The sequence below is a fragment of the Lissotriton vulgaris genome, chromosome 2_2, assembly GCF_964263255.1.
Source record: "Lissotriton vulgaris chromosome 2_2, aLisVul1.2, whole genome shotgun sequence".
Taxonomy (NCBI): domain Eukaryota; kingdom Metazoa; phylum Chordata; class Amphibia; order Caudata; family Salamandridae; genus Lissotriton; species Lissotriton vulgaris.
This window is the reverse complement of record NC_141688.1, coordinates 322,661,762-322,682,919: the sequence shown is the minus strand read 5'-3', so window position 1 is coordinate 322,682,919 and position 21,158 is coordinate 322,661,762. Positions and strand designations below refer to the sequence as shown.

Here is a 21,158-nt window from a genome sequence, read left to right as displayed (position 1 = left end):
TGCGTTTGTGCTCAGAGGATGGGGAGTCACGAGGAAGCAGAACGGGGAAGCAAAACATGACGGAAAGCAATATTTAAACCTACGGGCACACGGACAGCGGGAGAGGGCGGGAACGGACAGCGGGAGGGGGGCGGGCAGGAAACGCACTTACCAGAATAAGTCACGGCAGGATCGAAATTCTGCCAATAGCAGCTCGTCCCGAGCAGGAAGGGAGGTGCCGGCAATGCCGGACCAGATTCAGGGGCGTTCCCGAGAATTGGCTTTCGGCTGACGTAGCGTGACGTAGCCAAAAGCCAAAAATGCTCGGGAACGCCCCCGAATCTGGTCCTGCATTGACGGACAAACGTGTCTTCCAATGGCTAGCCTCCATTTATGGAGCTAGCCAATGGAAGACGGGGCGGATTCCAAGCCCCATACTATACTCATTAGGTTTTCGCCTGCGCGAAAAAGCTGCGCAGTGCGCAGCTTTCGCCAGGCAAAACCTAAAAAGGATACTCTCAGACGGAAAAAGAAAGCTTGGCGGTAGTATGGGCGTGTGAACACTACCACATGTTCATCTACGGAAAACCAAGCCATTCACTATCATAACGGATCACCAAGCACTGATAACGATATATGAAAACCCAAATGCAAAGATACCGCCCAGGATAGAAAGGTGGGGGATATGACTGATGGACTACAACTTCAAGATAATACACAAGCCCGGGAAGGAACACAATCCCGCAGACTATGTGTCAAGGCACCCCCTGCCACAAGCATCCCAAATGACAACTCTGGCGGAATAATATCTGAATTTTGCACTCAAACACAACACACCGGCAACCATAACGATGGAAGAGCTAGAGCAAGAAACAAAACAAGTCGTCACCATGCAAATGATAATGAGAGTGACCAAGCAGCAAAGGTGGAGGCACGTAAACTGCAACAGCAACTGCGAAGAAGGAGTACTGAAGGAAGAGCTGTTAGCGTTCAAAAAGATCAGTGAGGAACTATCAGAAAGCGAGAATGGAATAGTGATGAGAGGCACCCGAATAGTAATGCCCAGAGCACTAAGAAGAAGGACAGTAGAACTAGCACATGAATCACATCGAGGAATTGTAGCAACAACAAAAAATTCTGCGAGAAAAAGTATGGTTTCCGGGACTAGATAACATGGTAGAGAAAATTGTGATGCACTGTCACATCTGCCAAATAACAGGGCCACCATCAAAGCAGGAGCCACTGAAAATGTCCACCCTTCCAAAAGTGGTGTGGATAGAATTGGCAGCAGATTTCTATGGGCCTTTGGAAACAGGAAATTATCTACTGGTAATAATAGATGAATTCTCAAGGTTCCCAATAGTGAGACAAGTAGGGTCAACATCAGCAAACACAACGTTACCCGTCCTGGATGACATTTTCGCAGCATGGGGCTCGCCACAGACACTGAAGACCAACAATGGTCCGCCATTTTCTGGAGAAGAATTTAAAAGGTTCATGGAATATCTTGGAATACATCATCGAAGGATAACGCCTCTGTGGCCACAAGCCAACGGAACGGCCGAACGGTTCATGGGGACAATCAAAAAAGCAATACAGAGAGCAAAGCTAACACAGATCTCAATTGGGCAAGCACTATGCCAAGTGCTGAGGGATTATCGGAACACACCTCACAGTTCCACAGGAAAGTGCCCCGCAGAACTAGTGTTGGGTCGATCAAGCAGAACGAGGTTGCCGCAAGTAAAGGAAGCGGAAAGAGTGGATCAGAAAGACATAGCCGAAAGAGACAAGGAAGCGAAAGCAAAAATGAAGGCGTATGCTGATAGGAGGAGACATGCAACAGATGCGAAAGTGAAGGAAGGGGACACTGTGGTAGTACGGCAAAGACAACTACGAAAATCAGACAGTGTTTTCTCAAAAGACCCATTGACAGTACCAAAAGTGATGGGGCCAATGGTAACGGCATCAGCAGGACAATATCGAATCACCAGAAACAGCTCACACTTTAGGGAACTAAAGACTAAACAGGAAAAGCTGCCGACCAATGGGCTGAAGGAAGACGCACAAGAGGAAGGAACACAAGAGGAGGTCAGAGAACAACGACCAAGAAGAGAATGCAAAAAGACCAAAAGACTGATCGAAGAGATGTAAAGAGTAGGAGGCCGTGGAAACTCTATCTCTCTCGCTCTCTCTCTCTCTCTCTCTCTCTAACTATCGATCTCTCCACGGCCACATGTAACGTCAAGCAAAATGTTTGTTTCGTAACAAGGGGGGAGATCTCGTGTCCAGCGTATCTGTGAGCAGGGAGAACACGACACCCAGTATAACGCCCGGCACGGGCCGTGCCTGCATTTATTGTAGTACTATCCCTCTACTTATACTTTGTACGCCTTTGTAACTTGCACGCATGCCACTTTTGTCCTCCTGTAATGCACCGTTTGCTACCTCTTGTATTTACTTTGCTCACAATTGTCACTTTTACCTCATGTAACTTAACATTTGCTTTTGTAATTTACTCACTTGTAATTGTCTCCTCATGTATCATTACTGTTCGTATTGTGAAGCGCTCTGACACCTTCGGGTAAAGTCCGCGCTATATAAAAACGCACAAAATCAATGCATAAATAAATAAACAAGGGAGGTGGTGTGGAGATCATGGGGGCAGGCCTAGAGCTGAGCCGTGGGGAGGGGGAGGGGCATCCCGGAGCCCCCAGATGACTGAGACTGGGTGGTCAGAGAAGGAAGAGAGGCATCTTAGGGAGCCCCGCAGAGTGGGGCGCTCAGCAGGTCCTGGTGAGTGTCCGCGCCCTCGCGCTCCTTCCCGCTGCCAAGATCACACAGCATATCTGACCCCTTTACAAAGGTCGCAGGGGCTGAGGCCAGGATCACACACTTCGCTGGTGCTCCATGCACGAGTCAGAATCTGTGAACCCACGGATGTCTCAGGTCCCCCAGTATCTGAATATTGAAGATGCCCCCACAACCCTCCACCGCTCCCCCTCCCTCCCCACCCCCACCGCACTCTCCTGGCATTTCTATTTTCCGAACTGTAAGTGGAGCTAGGACTGGAGATAAAAGGCGCAGACGTCGCCCCTGCTGGATCTGCCTCCAAGTTTGGCCATGAGCACCCTCGGGGTCCCAAGGAGGTGGGACAGAGTCACTGTGGCGACACAACCTCACACAAGGGTTGTGCAACCTTTACAACCTCACACCAGGGGTGTGCAACCTTTACAACCTCACACCAGGGGTGTGCAACCTTTACAACCTCACACCAGGGGTGTGCAACCTTTACAACCTCACACCAGGGGTGTGCAACCTTTACAACCTCACACCAGGGGTGTGCAACCTTTACAACCTCACACCAGGGGTGTGCAACTTTTACAACCTCACACCAGGGGTGTGCAACCTTTACAACCTCACACCAGGGGTGTGCAACATTTACAGCCTCACACCAGGGGTGTGCAACCTTTACAACCTCAGTAGTGACTCTCCCAGGTGATGTGGTCAGCAGTGACTCTTCCAGGTGATGTGGCCAGCAGTGACTCTCCCAGGTGATGTGGTCAGCAGTGACTCTCCCAGGTGATGTGTACAGCTGTGACTCTCCCAGGTGAAGTGGTCAGCAGTGACTCTCCCAGGTGATGTGTCCAGCAGCGACTCTCCCAGGTGATGTGGCCAGCAGTGACTCTCCCAGGTGATGTGTCCAGCAGTGACTCTCCCAGGTGATGTACCCAGCAGAGACTCTCCCACGTGATGTGGTCAGCAGTGACTCTCCCAGGTGATGTGTCCAGCAGTGACTCTCCCAGGTGATGTACCCAGCAGTGACTCTCGCAGGTGATGTACCCAGCAGAGACTCTCCCAGGTGATGTGGCCAGCAGTGACTCTCCCAGGTGATGTGGTCAGCAGCGACTCTCCCAGGTGATGTGGCCAGCCGTGACTCTCCCAGGTGATGTGGTCAGCAGTGACTCTCCCAGGTGATGTGTCCAGCAGTGACTCTCCCAGGTGATGTGGTCAGCAGTGACTCTCCCAGGTGATGTCACCAGCAGTGACTCTCCCAGGTGATGTGTCCAGCAGTGACTCTCCCAGGTGATGTACCCAGCAGAGACTCTCTCAGGTGATGTGGTCAGCAGTGACTCTCCCAGGTGATGTGTCCAGCAGTGACTCTCCCAGGTGATGTACCCAGCAGAGACTCTCCCAGGTGATGTGGTCAGCAGTGACTCTCCCAGGTGATGTACCCAGCAGAGACTCTCCAAGGTGATGTGGTCAGCAGTGACTCTCCAAGGTGATGTGTCCAGCAGTGACTCTCCCAGGTGATGTACCCAGCAGAGACTCTCCCAGGTGATGTATCCAGCATGGACTCTCCCAGTTGACGTGGCCAGCAGGAACTCTCTCATGTGATGAAATCAGTAGGGACTCTCCCAGGTGATGTGGCCAGCAATGACTCTCCCAGGTGATGTGGTCAGCAGTGACTCTCCCAGGTGATGTGGCCAGCAGTGACTCTCCTAGGTGATGTGGTCAGCAGTGACTCTCCCAGGTGATGTGTCCAGCAGTGACTCTCCCAGGTGATGTGGTCAGCAGTGACTCTCCCAGGTGATGTGTCCAGCAGTGACTCTCCCAGGTGATGTGTCCAGCAGTGACTTTCCCAGGTGATGTATCCAGCAGGGACTCTCCCAGGTGATGTATCCAGCAGGGACTCTCCCAGTTAACGTGGCCAACAGGGACTCTCCCAGTTGACGTGGCCAGCAAGGACTCTCCCAGGTGATGTGTCCAGCGGTGACTCTCCCAGGTGATGTGATCAGCAGTGACTCTCCCAGGTGATGTGTCCAGCAGTGACTCTCCCAGGTGATGTGGCCAGCAGTGACTCTCCCAGGTGATGTGGTCAGCAGTGACTCTCCCAGGTGATGTGTCCAGCAGTGACTCTCCCAGGTGATGTGTCCAGCAGTGACTCTCCCAGGTGATGTATCCAGCAGGGACTCTCCCAGGTGATGTATCCAGCAGGGACTCTTCCAGGTGAAGTGTCCAGCAGGGACTCTCCCAGTTGACGTGGCCAGCAGGGACTCTCCCAGGTGATGTGTCCAGCAGTGACTCTCCCAGGTGATGTATCCAGCAGGGACTCTCCCAGTGGACGTGGCAAGCAGGGACTCTCCCAGGTGATGTGCCCAGCAGTGACTCTCCCAGGTGATGTATGCAGCAGGGACTCTTCCAGGTGAAGTGCCCAGCAGGGACAATCTCAGGTGATGTATCCAGCAGGGACTCTCCCAGTTGACGTGGCCAACAGGGACTCTCCCAGGTGATGTGTCCAGCAGTGACTCTCCCAGGTGATGTGGTCAGCAGTGACTCTCCCAGGTGATGGGTCCAGCAGTGACTCTCCCAGGTGATGTGGCCAGCAGTGACTCTCCCAGGTGATGTGTCCAGCAGGGACTCTCCCAGGTGATGTATCCAGAAGGGACTCTCCCAGGTGATGTGGCCAGCAGGGACTCTCCCAGGTGATGTGGCCAGCAGGGACTCTCCCAGGTGATGTGTCCAGCAGTGACTCTCCCAGGTGATGTGGTCAGCAGTGACTCTCCCAGGTGAACTGTCCAGCAGTGACTCTCCCAGGTGATGTGTCCAGCAGTGACTCTTCCAGGTGATGTGGCCAGCAGTGACTCTCCCAGGTGATGTGGTCAGCGGTGACTCTCCCAGGTGATGTGTCCAGCAGTGACTCTCCCAGGTGATGTAACCAGTAGGGACTCTCCTAGGTGATGTTTCCAGCAGTGACTCTCCCAGGTGATGTAACCAGTAGGGACACTCCTAGGTGATGTATCCAGCAGTGACTCTCTCAGGTGATGTACCCAGCAGGGACTCTCCCAGGTGATGTATCCAGCAGTGACTCTCCCAGGTGATGTATCCAGCAGTGACTCTCCCAGGTAATGTAACCAGTAGCGACTCTCCTAGGTGATGTATCCAGCAGTGACTCTCTCACGTGATGTACCCAGCAGGGACTCTCCCAGGTGATTTGGCCAGCAGTGACTCTCCCAGGTGATATGGTCAGCAGTGACTCTCCCAGGTGATGTGGCCAGCAGGGACTCTTCCATGTGAAGTGTCCAGCAGGGACTCTCCCAGTTGACGTGGCCAGCAGGGACTCTCCCAGGTGATGTGTCCAGCAGTGACTCTCCCAGGTGATGTATCCAGCAGGGACTCTCCCAGTGGACGTGGCCAGCAGGGACTCTCCCAGGTGATGTGCCCAGCAGTGACTCTCCCAGGTGATGTATGCAGCAGGGACTCTTCCAGGTGAAGTGCCCAGCAGGGACAATCTCAGGTGATGCATCCAGCAGGGACTCTCCCAGTTGACGTGGCCAACAGGGACTCTCCCAGGTGATGTGTCCAGCAGTGACTCTCCCAGGTGATGTGTCCAGCAGTGACTCTCCCAGGTGATGTGTCCAGCAGTGACTCTCCCAGGTGATGTGGACAGCAGTGACTCTCCCAGGTGATGGGTCCAGCAGTGACTCTCCCAGGTGATGTGGCCAGCAGTGACTCTCCCAGGTGATGTGTCCAGCAGGGACTCTCCCAGGTGATGTATCCAGCAGGGACTCTCCCAGGTGATGTGGCCAGCAGGGACTCTCCCAGGTGATATGGCCAGCAGGGACTCTCCCAGGTGATGTGTCCAGCAGTGACTCTCCCAGGTGATGTAGTCAGCAGTGACTCTCCCAGGTGAACTGTCCAGCAGTGAGTCTCCCAGGTGATGTGTCCAGCAGTGACTCTTCCAGGTGATGTGGCCAGCAGTGACTCTCCCAGGTGATGTGGTCAGCAGTGACTCTCCCAGGTGATGTGTCCAGCAGTGACTCTCCCAGGTGATGTAACCAGTAGGGACTCTCCTAGGTGATGTTTCCAGCAGTGACTCTCCCAGATGATGTAACCAGTAGGGACACTCCTAGGTGATGTATCCAGCAGTGACTCTCTCAGGTGATGTACCCAGCAGGGACTCTCCCAGGTGATGTATCCAGCAGTGACTCTCCCAGGTGATGTAACCAGTAGCGACTCTCTTAGGTGATGTATCCAGCAGTGACTCTCTCACGTGATGTACCCAGCAGGGACTCTCCCAGGTGATTTGGCCAGCAGTGACTCTCCCAGGTGATGTGGTCAGCAGTGACTCTCCCAGGTGATGTGGTCAGCAGTGACTCTCCCAGGTGATGCGTCCAGCAGTGACTCTCCCAGGTGATGTGGTCAGCAGTGACTCTCCCAGGTGTTGCGTCCACTAGTGACTCTCCCAGGTGATGTGGCCAGCAGTGACTCTCCCAGGTGATGTGTCCAGCAGTGACTCTCCCAGGTGATGTACGCAGCAGAAACTCTCCCAGGTGATGTGGTCACGAGTGACTCTCCCAGGTGATGTGTTCAGCAGTGACTCTCCCAGGTGATGTACCCAGCAGAGACTCTCCCAGGTGATGTGGCCAGCAGTGACTCTCCCAGGTGATGTAACCAGTAGGGACACTCCTACGTGATGTATCCAGCAGTGACTCTCTCAGGTGATGTACCCAGCAGGGACTCTCCCAGGTGATGTATCCAGCAGTGACTCTCCCAGGTGATGTAACCAGTAGCGACTCTCCTAGGTGATGTATCCAGCAGTGACTCTCTCACGTGATGTACCCAGCAGGGACTCTCCCAGGTGATTTGGCCAGCAGTGACTCTCCCAGGTGATGTGGTCAGCAGTGACTCTCCCAGGTGATGTGGTCAGCAGTGACTCTCCCAGGTGATGCGTCCAGCAGTGACTCTCCCAGGTGATGTGGTCAGCAGTGACTCTCCCAGGTGTTGTGTCCACTAGTGACTCTCCCAGGTGATGTGGCCAGCAGTGACTCTCCCAGGTGATGTATCCAGCAGTGACTCTCCCAGGTGATGTACGCAGCAGAAACTCTCCCAGGTGATGTGGTCACGAGTGACTCTCCCAGGTGATGAGTTTAGCAGTGACTCTCCCAGGTGATGTACCCAGCAGAGACTCTCCCAGGTGATGTGGCCAGCAGTGACTCTCCCAGGTGATGTGGTCAGCAGTGTCTCTCACTGGTGATGTGACCAGCAGTGACTCTCCCAGGTGATGTGGTCAGCAGTGACTCTCCCAGTTGATGTGTCCAGCAGTGACTCTCCCAAGTGATGTGTCCAGCAGTGACTCTCCCAGGTGATGTGGCCAGCAATGACTCTCCCAGGTGATGTGTCCAGCAGTGACTCTCCCAGGTGATGTATCCAGCAGGGACTCTCCCAGGTGATGTATCCAGCAGGTACTCTCCCAGTTGACATGGCCAGCAGGGACTCTCCCAGGTGATGTGTCCAGCAGTGACTCTCCCAGGGGATGTGGTCAGCAGTGACTCTCCCAGGTGATGTGTCCAGCAGTGACTCTCCCAGGTGATGTGGCCAGCAGTGACTCTCCCAGGTGATGTGGTCAGCTGTGACTCTCCCAGGTGATGTGTCCAGCAGTAACTCTCCCAGGTGATGTGTCCAGCAGTGACTCTCCCAGGTGATGTATCCAGCAGGGACTCTCCCAGGTGATGTATCCAGCATGGGCTCTCCCAGTTGACGTGGCCAGCAGGGACTCTTCCAGGTGATGTGTCCAGCAGTGACTTTCCCAGGTGATGTATCCAGCAGGGACTCTCACAGGTGATGTGGCCAGCAGTGACTCTCCCAGGTGATGTGTCCAGCAGTGACTCTCCCAGTTGACATGGCAAGCAGTGACTCTCCCAGGTGATGTGGTCAGCAGTGACTCTCCCAGGTGATGTGGCCGGCACGGACTCTTTCAGGTGATGTATCCAGCAGGGACTCTCCCAGGTGATGTATCCAGCAGTGACTCTCCCAGGTGATGTACTCAGCAGGGACTCTCCCAGGTGATGTGTTCAGCAGTGACTCTCCCAGGTGATGTGGGCAGCAGTGACTCTCCCAGGTGATGTGGCCAGCACGGACTGTTTCAGGTGATGTATCCAGCAGTGACTCTCTCAGGTGATGGTGATGTACCCAGCAGGGACTCTCCCAGGTGATGTATCCAGCAGGGACTCTCCCATGTGATGTGGCCAGTACAGCCCAACCACACCCCATCAGCTGCGATATCGACTTTTGTGTGCAAGTATCAAATCACCTCTCCCCTTTGGCCCCCAAAGTACTCACCTGTGCTGGGCAGCAGAAGGGGCTCCTGTGAAGCGTTAATTCACAGTGAAATTAATAATCCTAAAAGTGTGGGTTGGACGGGGCACCTTTATGAAACAGAAAGATTTCACTACAACTTGTCTGGAAGAAGAAGCCTCCTATGGAGTGACCCCCACCTCACCTACCCTCGTTTCCTTACCCTTTACTTTACCTCTAAAGACTAATCTTACCCCATGCCCTCGCTGCCTGCCACTCTTCATACCCCAAACTGCGCCTTACCAACGTAGCCATCTCCTTACCTCTAATGTGCCTTCTTACCATGTGCCCCTCCTTGTACCCCTAGCCCCCTCTCCTTACCTTTAAAAGTCCCTTCTAACCTCATGTCCTTCTTCGTACCTCAAAGCCCACTATCCTCACCCCGTGCTCCTCTACTTACAGCAAAGCTCCTGCTTACCTCGTGCCCTCTCTACATGCCTCCGCCTTGAGCCCCAAAGACCCTCTCCTTACCTCTAGAGTACCTACTTACTTCATACCTCTCTTCAGACCCCTAACCCTCTCTCACTACCCATATACCCCTCCCATTACCCTTAACGTCCCTTCTAACCCCATTCCCCCTCCTTGTAGCCACAGCCCTCTCTCCTTCGCCACACCCCCTCTCCTCACCTCTAAAGTCCCTTCTAACCTCAGGCCCCCCCTCACACGTCGAAGCCCCCTCTCCTTACCCCAGGCCCCTTCACATGACAGTAATGCGCCTCCTGAACTTAGGGGTCTGTGATTTCATAGAAAAACAATTTCATGGCCAGCATTACTGAAAAAGCATTTCAGCGAAATGTTCAGAATGGACGCTGTCGCCATTTCATAGAAACCAATTCAGAGAGTGTCTTTTTGCTGAAAGTTGTCTTCTGCATGCACACTTTGAAGGTGTAAATGCAACGGCTGCAGCTCTTGCTTTCAGAAACTGTTTTCTCGGAAGTATTTATTTCAGTGCTTTACAAGGGACATTGTTTCAGATTCATATCTCTTACATTGTCAAACAAAACAATGACAGAGGGTGCTGACCCCTCACCACCCTTAAACACGTCCACCCTGATCCCCACAACCCTTGAGCACCATCAATCCCAGACCCTACAAATCGCACACCACACCCAACGTGCACCTATCACTCAACCCTAAAGGCCCTTTCTACCTATAAACTCCACCCCTCCCTGAAACCTAACAACCCTTCTCCACAACTAAACTGCATCCATCCCTGACCTCTCAACTGCATCCGTCCCTGACCTCTCACCCATCCCTGACCTCTCAACTGCATCCATCCCTGACCTCTCAACTGCATCCATCCCTGACCTCTCAACTGCATCCATCCCTGACCTCTCAACTACATCCATCCCTGACCTCTCAAGTACATCCATCACCCCTAAAAACCCCTCACCACACCCAAACTCCACCCATCTCTGAACCATAAAAAAAACTTCCCCACCCTTAAACACCACCCATCCAAGACCTCTAAAGCCATCCGATCCACCACCCCGAAATTCTACTCAGCCCTGAACCTTAAGAAACCCTATCTATATCTAAACTCCACCCTTCTCTGAATCTCAAACCCCCTCTCCACCCTAAACCCCACCCAATCCTGAACCCTAAAAACTCTTCTCCATCCCTAACCTCTCCATGTAACTGAACCTTAAAACCCGCCCCCAGCCCTAAACTCCGGCCATCCCTGGCCTCTAAAAACCCTTTATTTTGCTGAACTCCACCCATTTCTGACACCTAAACCCCCCTTATCGCCCCTACACATGACCCATTCCTGAAATTAAAACCCTACTTTTTAATGCTATTTTGGATTTTTCCTTCAAATTGTCTTCTCTTAAAATTGGTTTTCCATAATTCGTTTCTTCCAATGAAGTGTCTCAATTTTTGCTTTTCAAACTTCAACCTCTCTTCTTACTCAACCTCCCTCCTTACACCAATGACCCCTTCCTTCCCTGATCCCCCTCATTACACACTTCAACACTCCTCCTTACCTCGCCCCCTCTTCTAACCCTCACACTTCCTCTTCTTACCCCGTGCTCTGTTCAAATCCTCGTACCCCTCTCCCTACCCTGTGCTCTGTTCTAACCCTCATACTCCTCTCATTACCCCGTGCTCTGTTCTAACCCTCGTACTCCTCTCCTTACCTCCTCTCCTGTTCTAACCCTCTTACCCCTCTGCTTACCCTGTGTTCTATTCTAACCCTCGTACCCCTCTTCTTACCCTGTGCTCTGTTCTAACCCTCGTACCCCTCTGCTTACCCTGTGCTCTGTTCTAACCCTCTTACCCCTCTGCTTACCCTGTGCTCTGTTCTAACCCTCGTACCCCTCTCATTACCCCGTGCTCTGTTCTAACCCTCGTACTCCTCTCCTTACCTCCTCTCCTGTTCTAACCCTCTTACCCCTCTGCTTACCCTGTGTTCTATTCTAACCCTCGTACCCCTCTTCTTACCCTGTGCTCTGTTCTAACCCTCGTACCCCTCTGCTTACCCTGTGCTCTGTTCTAACCCTCTTACCCCTCTGCTTACCCTGTGTTCTATTCTAACCCTCGTACCCCTCTTCTTACCCTGTGCTCTGTTCTAACCCTCGTACCCCTCTGCTTACCCTGTGCTCTGTTCTAACCCTCGTACCCCTCTCCTTACCCCGTGCTCTGTTCTAACCCTAGTACTCCTCTCATTACCCCGTGCTCTGTTCTAACCCCCGTACTCCTCTCCTTACCTCCTCTCCTGTTCTAACCCTCTTACCCCTCTGCTTACCCTGTGCTCTGTTCTAACCCTCGTACCCCTCTCATTACCCCGTGCTCTGTTCTAACCCTCGTACTCCTCTCCTTACCTCCTCTCCTGTTCTAACCCTCTTACCCCTCTGCTTACCCTGTGTTCTATTCTAACCCTCGTACCCCTCTTCTTACCCTGTGCTCTGTTCTAAACCTCGTACCCCTCTGCTTACCCTGTGCTCTGTTCTAACCCTCGTACCCCTCTCCTTACCCCGTGCTCTGTTCTAACCCTCGTACTCCTCTCTTTACCCCGTGCTCTGTTCTAACCCTCATACTCCTCTCCTTACCTCCTCTCCTGTTCTAACCCTCGAACCCCTCTGCTTACCCTGTGCTCTGTTCTAACCCTCGTACCCTCTCCTTACCCCGTGCTCTGTTCTAACCCTCGTACTTCTCTCCTTACCTCCTCTCCTGTTCTAACCCTCGTCCCCTCTGCTTACCCTGTGCTCTGTTCTAACCCTCGTACCCCTCTCCTTACCCCGGGCTCTGTTCTAACCCTCGTACTCCTCTCTTTACCCCGTGCTCTGTTCTAACCCTCATACTCCTCTCCTTACCTCCTCTCCTGTTCTAACCCTCGAACCCCTCTGCTTACCCCGTGCTCTGTTCTAACCCTCGTACCCTGTCCTTACCCCGTGCTCTGTTCTAACCCTCGTACTTCTCTCCTTACCTCCTCTCCTGTTCTAACCCTCGTCCCCTCTGCTTACCCTGTGCTCTGTTCTAACCCTCGTACCCCTCTCCTTACCCCGTGCTCTGTTCTAACCCTCGTACTCCTCTCTTTACCCCGTGCTCTGTTCTAACCCTCATACTCCTCTCCTTACCTCCTCTCCTGTTCTAACCCTCGAACCCCTCTGCTTACCCTGTGCTCTGTTCTAACCCTCGTACCCTCTCCTTACCCCGTGCTCTGTTCTAACCCTCGTACTTCTCTCCTTACCTCCTCTCCTGTTCTAACCCTCGTCCCCTCTGCTTACCCTGTGCTCTGTTCTAACCCTCGTACCCATCTGCTTACCCTGTGCTCTGTTCTAACCCTCGTACCCCTCTTCTTACCCCGTGCTCTGTTCTAACACTCGCACCCCCTCTCCTCTCCTGTTCTAACCCTCGTAACCCCTCTCCTTACCCCGTGCTCTGTTCTAACCCTCGCACCCCCTCTCCTTACCTCCTCTCCTGTTCCAACCCTCGTACCCCTCTCCTTACCCTGTGCTCTGTTCTAACATTCGCACCCCCTCTCCTCTCCTGTTCTAACCCTCGTACCCCTCTCCTTACCCCGTGCTCTATTCTAACACTCACACCCCCTCTCCTCTCCTGTTCTAACCCTCGAACCCCCTCTCCTTACCCTGTGCTCTGTTCTAACCCTTGTACCTCTCTCCTTACCCCGTGCTCTGGTCTAACCCTCGTACTCCTCTCCTTACCCCGTGCTCTGTTCTAACCCTCATACTCCTCTCCTTACCTCCTCTCCTGTTCTAACCCTCGTACCCCTCTGCTTACCCTGTGCTCTGTTCTAACCCTTGTACCCTCTCCTTACCCCGTGCTCTGTTCTAACCCTCGTACTTCTCTCCTTACCTCCTCTCCTGTTCTAACGCTCGTACCCTCTGCTTACCCTGTGCTCTGTTCTAACCCTCGTACCCATCTGCTTACCCTGTGCTCTGTTCTAATCCTTGTACCCCTCTCCCTACCCCGTGCTCTGTTCTAACACTCGCACCCCCTCTCACCCCGTGCTCTGTTCTAACCCTTGTTCCCCCTCTCCTTACCTCCTCTCCTGTTCTAATCCTTGTACCCCTCTGCTTACCTTGTGCTCTGTTCTAACCCTTGTACCCCTCTCCTTACCCCGTGCTCTGTTCTAACACTCACACCCCCTCTCCTCTCCTGTTCTAACCCTTGCACCCCCTCTCCTTACCCCGTGCTCTGTTCTAACATTCGCACCCCCTCTCCACTCCTGTTCTAACCCTCGTACCCCTCTCCTTACCCCGTGCTCTATTCTAACACTCGCACCCCCTCTCCTCTCCTGTTCTAACCCTCTAACCCCCTCTCCTTACCCCGTGCTCTGTTCTAACCCTCGTACTCCTCTCCTTACCCGTGCTCTGTTCCAACCCTCGTACTCCTCTCCTTACCCCGTGCTCTGTTCTAACCCTTGTTCCCCCTCTCCTTACCTCCTCTCCTGTTCTAATCCTTGTACCCCTCTGCTTACCTTGTGCTCTGTTCTAACCCTTGTACCCCTCTCCTTACCCCGTGCTCTGTTCTAACACTCACACCCCCTCTCCTCTCCTGTTCTAACCCTTGCACCCCCTCTCCTTACCCCGTGCTCTGTTCTAACATTCGCACCCCCTCTCCACTCCTGTTCTAACCCTCGTACCCCTCTCCTTACCCCGTGCTCTATTCTAACACTCGCACCCCCTCTCCTCTCCTGTTCTAACCCTCTAACCCCCTCTCCTTACCCCGTGCTCTGTTCTAACCCTCGTACTCCTCTCCTTACCTGTGCTCTGTTCCAACCCTCGTACTCCTCTCCTTACCCCGTGCTCTGTTCTAACCCTCATACTCCTCTCCTTACCTCCTCCCCTGTTCTAACCCTCGTACCCCTCTACTTACCCTGTGCTCTGTTCTAACCCTCGTACCCCTCTCCTTACCCCGTGCTCTGTTCTAACCCTCGTACTCCTCTCCTTACCTCCTCTCCTGTTCTAACCCTTGCACCCCTCTGCTTACCCTGTTCTCTGTTCTAACCCTCGTACCCATCTGCTTACCCTGTGCTCAGTTCTAATCCTCGTACCCCTCTCCCTACCCCGTGCTCTGTTCTAACACTCACACCCCCTCTCACCCCGTGCACTGTCCTAACCCTTGTTCATCCTCTCCTTACCTCCTCTCCTGTTCTAATCCTCGTACCCCTCTGCTTACCTTGTGCTCTGTTCTAACCCTTTTACCCCTCTCCTTACCCCATGCTCTGTTCTAACACTCGCACCCCCTCTCCTCTCCTGTTCTAACCCTTGCACCCCCTCTCCTTACCCCGTGCTCTGTTCTAACCCTCGCACCCCCTCTCCTTACCTCCTCTCCTGTTCTAACCCTCCTACCCCTCTACTTACTCGGTGCTCTGTACTAACATTCGCACCCCCTCTCCTCTCCTGTTCTAACCCTCGTACCTCCTCTCCTTACCCCGTGCTCTGTTCTAACACTCGCACCCTCTCTCCTTACCTCCTCTCCTGTTCTAACCTTCGTACCCCTCTCCTTACCCCGTGCTCTGTTCTAACACTCGCACCCCCTCTCCTCTCCTGTTCTAACCCTCGTACCTCCTCTCCTGTCCTCACCCTCGTACCTCCTCTCCTGTTCTAACCCTCGTATCCCCTCTCCTTACATCGTGCTCTGTTCTAACACTCGCACCCCCTCTCCTCTCCTGTTCTAACCCTCGTACCCCCTCTCCTTACCCCGTGCTCTGTTCTAACCCTCGCACCCCCTCTCCTTACCTCCTCTCCTGTTCTAACCCTCGTCCCCCTCTCCTTACTCGGTGCTCTGTTCTAACATTCGCACCCCCCTCCTGTTCTAACCCTCGTACCCCTCTCCTTATTCCTTTTCAGGGGCTTTCCTGTGACGGAACGTCCCCCCTGCGTGGAAACGACCACATGAAACCTGACACAGGTTTCATTTGGCGCAGGGCCTTACACCGTGACGTATCTCCATAGATGTTCACAATGTAAGTAGGCTGCAACGTGGCGCAGGGTTTATGCCGCCGCTGCATCACTTCTGTGACGCAACTGCAGCGCAAACGTGGCGCAAGTCCGACATAAATCTGCCCCTATGTGTTTTGTTTGTTTGGATAAAACGCGCACTGACCCTCTCTGGGTCAGATTTAGCGCAAATTTTTTGCTTGTTGCAGTTGTATACAGCTCGAACTCGACCCGAAGGTATTGGGGCGCTTTACACGAGCACCAGTTGTGTTACACGAGGACACATTCACGTGTGATCGGCGCGGGGAGATGACGTGATTTGCCCAGGATCACAGGATGTGGAGTCGAATCGAGGCTCGAACCCTGGTTTCCCAGCTGCACGGTCGGCACTCTAGCCGTTAGACCACATCCTCTCCCTATATATGACGAATACATCAATATATTACATTTCTATATTTCTCCTTACGCCCTGCACGTTGTCCCATTTCCCATCTACTAACCTCATGCCCCCCACCCTCGCGCCATGCCCTCCCAGTATTCCTTTGCCCCTCCCGTATCGCTATTTCCCTACCCTTGCCACTCACTTTACCCCATGCCATGCCCCCTCTTATTACCTCACACCCCTCTGAGCCCCAAGCCCCCAGCCTCCACAGCTCCATGCCCCTCTGATAATCACGCTGCCCCCTCTCGGTATGACCGAGGCACCTCCACCTGCCCCCTGGCTCCTCCCCTGTGCCCCATGCACCTCTTATCCCTAAGCGCCTCTCGTCTTCTTACCCCATGCCCCCTCTCCACAGCCCGGCACCCCTTATCTGCCCTCTTTCGTTGCACCCTTGTACCCGCTGGCAACGCCCCTACCTGCTTTCTTTGCAGGCTCCGGCATCCTGGCAGTGGGTCAGAGGGAGACGGGCACCTCTGGAGGGCACGACCAGCACCCCTGGGCACAGACAGCAAGCAGCACCCCTGGCACCCTCCACACAGCAGCCCAGAATGAGCTCCAGAGGACTGATGACCCCTTAAGGACAGACAGACAGACAGAGGGACGGGCAGCCCCTCCCCTGAGCTGCCTGTCAGCACCGCCACCTTATCAGCAGCAGGGGGCACTTGACAGGCGTTATCAACGGGGATAAATATAGCAGAGAGCAGGACAGAGAGCCCCCCCACCCCCAGCCCCCAGGTCTGGCTGCACCCGAGGCGAGGTGCAAGAAGGGAGACTGCTGCCAAACTGCACAGACGCTGTGTGTATAAACTGCACAACAGTTGTGTGCAATGTGTACAAACTGCACAGCCACTGTGTGTCTGTGTGCACAAACTGCAAAGCCGCTAAGTGCCAATGTGCACAAACTGCACACCTTCTGTGTGCCAGTGTGTACAAACTGCACACCTTCTTTGTGCCTGTACGTACAAACTGCACAGATGCTGCGTGCCACAAACTGCGTAGATGCTCCGTGCCAGTGTGTACAAACAGCACAGCAGCTGTGCGCCTGTGTGTACAAACTATAGCCCCTCTGTGTGCCCCTACACAAAGATTAGTACAGAGATTGCCCCGCCCCCCCCCCCCCCTCCCTCAGGCCTGGCTACACACGCTGCATAGTGCAAGAAGGCAGACTGGTGTTAAACTGGCAGCCACTGTGTGGCACAGAGTACCGGCTCCTACACAACCCAAGTGTGCTATTAAACAGCCAGAGTGGGCTTATGCACAGCAGGTGTGTCATGTGTGCCAGTGTGGCCCTACGTAGCCAATGTGACCCACTGGGCGCCCCTGCACAGCCAACCACCGAGGCCACAGCCGGGGTGTGGCAGCATGACCTGTGTGCGCCGCAGCCGTGTGCCAGTGTGTACTCGAGTGTGCCAGTGTGTGCTCGAGTGTGCCAGTGTGTGCTCGAGTGTGCCGGTGTGTGCTCGAGTGTGCCAGTGTGTCGAGTGTGCCAGTGTGTGCTCGAGTGTGCCAGTGTGTACTCGAGTGTGCCGGTGTGTGCTCGAGTGTGCCAGTGTGTGCTCGAGTGTGCCAGTGTGTACTCGAGTGTGCCAGTGTGTGCTCGAGTGTGCCAGTGTGTGCTCGAGTGTGCCGGTGTGTGCTCGAGTGTGCCAGTGTGTCGAGTGTGCCAGTGTGTGCTCGAGTGTGCCAGTGTGTGCTCGAGTGTGCCGGTGTGTGCTCGAGTGTGCCGGTGTGTGCTCGAGTGTGCCAGTGTGTACTGGCATGCCGGTGTGTGCTCGAGTGTGCCGGTGTGTGCTCGAGTGTGCCAGTGTGTGTGCCAGTGTGTGCTCGAGTGTTTCAGTGTGTGCTCGAGTGTGCCAGTGTGTGCTCGAGTGTGCCAGTGTGCCAGTGTGTACTCGAGTGTGCCAGTGTGTGCTCGAGTGTTTCAGTGTGTGCTCGAGTGTGCCGGTGTGTGCTCAAGTGTGCCAGTATGTACTCGAGTGTGCCGGTGTGTGCTCGAGTGTGCCTGTGTCTTCCATCACAATCTGTGTTCATTCTCAAAGCCAAGGGGTGACCCCACCCGTCAGTGCGCCCCAGGGTGTGCCCGTCCAGGGCAGGGATTGGCAGTGTTTGCCCAAGCGCTGTGAGTGTGTGTCATTGTGTGCAAACGACATCCAGCCTGAGGCCGTGTATGCCCACTCAATTCAATTCAATTCAATAATAACTTTATTCTGTAGTTTTAAAAAAACACCATAAAAGTTCACAATGAGCAAATTCCAAGGTTTACAAAAGTTAAAAACCGATAAAAATACATTTGTCAAAAAAAGAATTTAAAAAGAAAAACAACGTCTCGATTTGTGTAAATTTTCGACCTTGTGATAACATACAGTTTTCCTGTTGTCTGGCGTTCTTTCATTTGTGCAAAGCTGCAATGTAATTCATACTCAAAGATTCGTACGATGACGTAAACAGAATTTGAGAAAAAGTACGATCGCTTTAGCATAGTTTTCATTTTCGAGATACTGAAGTGCCAGATATGCCCACTCATAGTTGACGTATGTGCCACAGTGCATGCAAGTGGGTGTCCACCAATTCAATGTGTGCCACTGTGTACCCATCCACAGCCAGTGCCTGCTAGTGTGTACTCACAGGTCTGTGCCAGTGTGTGTCTAGCCACTATGAGTGTGTTCCAGTGTGCACTCATCTACAGCCAGTACGAGCTAGTGTCCTAGGATGCTTGTTTCCGATTCATGGTAGACCTGGCTTGGCAGTTCGGGCTGGACTGTTCCCATGAGGCACAGGGTCAGACTGATTTGCATATGGCCATGTTTGAACTGGGGTGTAATGGTGAGCAAAAGAATGATGGATTTAACCCATATCTCTTGACTGGGGGCGAATGTTTTGATTTGGTCTGCATTCCATCCATCAATTGTATGTCTTATGCTTTCTCACCACATCTTCACTAGAGCCGGCACCTCCGTCATACCTGAACTCTGTCGCACCATCAACTGCTCTATTGAGTCTGCAACCTTCCCGGAAGAATGGAAGCAGGCAGAGATCAACCCTCTGCTGAAGAAACCTTCTGCTGACCCGGCGGACATCAAAAACTGCAAACCCCTCTCTCTGCTCCCCTTCCCAGCCAAAGTCATCAAGAAAGCCATCAACACCCAACTCTCCGAGTTCATCGAAGCGAACAACACCCTGGACCTCTCCTAATAGACCTTCAGAAGCAACCACAGCACTAAGAAGACTCTCCTCGCTGCTACAGATGACACCGCACCCTCCTCAACCGAGGAGATATTGCCACTTACCTTCGCCTTACCCAGAACCACCTAGCATTCAGAAAGCAACTTAAAACGTGGATATTTGACAAGTAATTCCCCACCCCTCCTTAAGCGCCTTGAGACCCTCTGGGTATGTAGTGCGCTATATAAATTCTCTGACTTGACTTGACTTGACATCCTCCTGGCCCACACGACCCCTCGACACCGTCTCCCACCAAACTCTCTGTGCTCGACTCCACGACACCGGCATCCACGACAAAGCCCTAGAATGGATCCACTCTTTCCTCACCACTGAACACAGAGTCAGGCTTCCACAGTTCATCTCAGAACCCACAGAGATCAGCTGCAGACTGCCTCTGGGATCCTCCCTGAGCCCCACCATCTTCAGCATCTACATGATCCCGCTTGCAGCCACCCTCAGAAGCCATGGACTCAACACCGTTGCCTACACCGACGACACCCTGCTGATTCTCTCCCTCACAGACAAATCCACAGCCTCCAGCAACTTCCACGACACAATGAAGGCTGTTGCCACATGGATGAAGGACAGCTGCCTCAAGCTTAACTCGGATGAGACCAAAGTCTTCATCCTGGGTTCCTCCCCTCCGCCTGGGATGACTCTTGGGGGCCACAGGACTCAGAATTCCCCACACCCATGGACCATGCACAAAATCTCTGAATCGTCATGGACTCCGCGCTCTCCTTGCACCACCAAATCAACGCCGTTTCGGCCTCCTCCTTCCACACACTCCGCCTCCTTCGTGAAATCTTCAAATGGATCCCCACTGAGTCCAGGAAAATGGTCACCCATGTGCTCGTCATCAGCAGACTCGACTACGGCAATGCACTCTACGCCTGCATTACCCAGAAACTCAAAAAAACGACAGACCTTCTAGAATGCCTCCGCTAGACTTATCCTTAACATCCTATGTGGCAACCACATCACCGGCCACCGAAGAAACCTTAACTGACCACCTGTCAACAAAAGAATATCCTTCAAGCTTCTCACGCACGCCTACACAGCTCTCCACAATACGGACATGTATACCTCAACCATCGCCTCGCCTTCTAAACTACCACCAGACATCTCTGAAATGCCCAACTGGCCATGACTAAAGTCCCATGGAAACGCAAGATCACGGTGAGAAGAAGATCCTTCTCCAGCCTCGCTGCGAAGACCTGGAATTCCCTGACTCCACATCTCTGGTGTGAGAAGTTGGCCTGGCATATGCTGTCCACTAGTTATAGTGGGCACCTTGCAGCAGTCCAAACGACCCTTATTGATGGTAGGTTAAAGACAACCTATATAGGAAACTATCCTAGTGGTAGCTGTGGAGAGCAGCCTTCAGGCTAAGTCTTGAAGGAATGTAAAGCAACTAATGTAAAGCAGCTTGTTTGACCAGATTATAACCTCTTGAATGACCAAATAAAAGGAGAACCACACCAGGTATATATAAAATATATGTATTTAATACTACACACTCTTTACTAACCTTTTTATGGGATTAGAGAGCAAGATACACAATATCATCATACTAGAACATCAGTAAATTGCACAATATACAATGGGCCCCAGGGGGAGACAAAACTATATATTAAGAAAGTGGTATAAGAACCACAACTTAAATAGACACACTGCATAGAGCACGTAGAATCGCTGAGACCCCAAGGAACCACCCAAGGTAGTGACGCAGGGGACCCACGGAGGCGCGTGCAGTGTGAGAACACAGCCGCGAGCTCCGTACACTCCTATGGGAAAGACGCGGTTGGGAAATTAAAGATTAAGGACACTTTGGAGAGCACTTGGAGTAAACCCTTTGAGACTTAGAAGGATCTAAGGCCAGCACCCATGTGAGCACCGGAGTACTCATGTTACCTATGTGCCTGATGCTTACTGAGACATGGCTTAATGAGTCCTCCCACCCGGACATTACG

General features: G+C 53.1%; 1 protein-coding gene across 1 annotated transcript in view; it reads right to left on the bottom strand.

The window, feature by feature from the left end:
- The window catches only part of MYBPC3 (myosin binding protein C3), a 412,405-nt gene extending 395,873 nt beyond the window's left edge, over positions 1-16,532 (bottom strand). The window contains exon 1 of the mRNA XM_086959710.1: positions 16,380-16,532. Within this exon, the coding sequence (XP_086815836.1) occupies positions 16,380-16,404 (25 nt within the window). The 5' untranslated portion in view covers positions 16,405-16,532. The remainder of the gene's footprint in view (positions 1-16,379) is intronic.
- Positions 16,533-21,158: the final 4,626 nt, after the last annotated feature.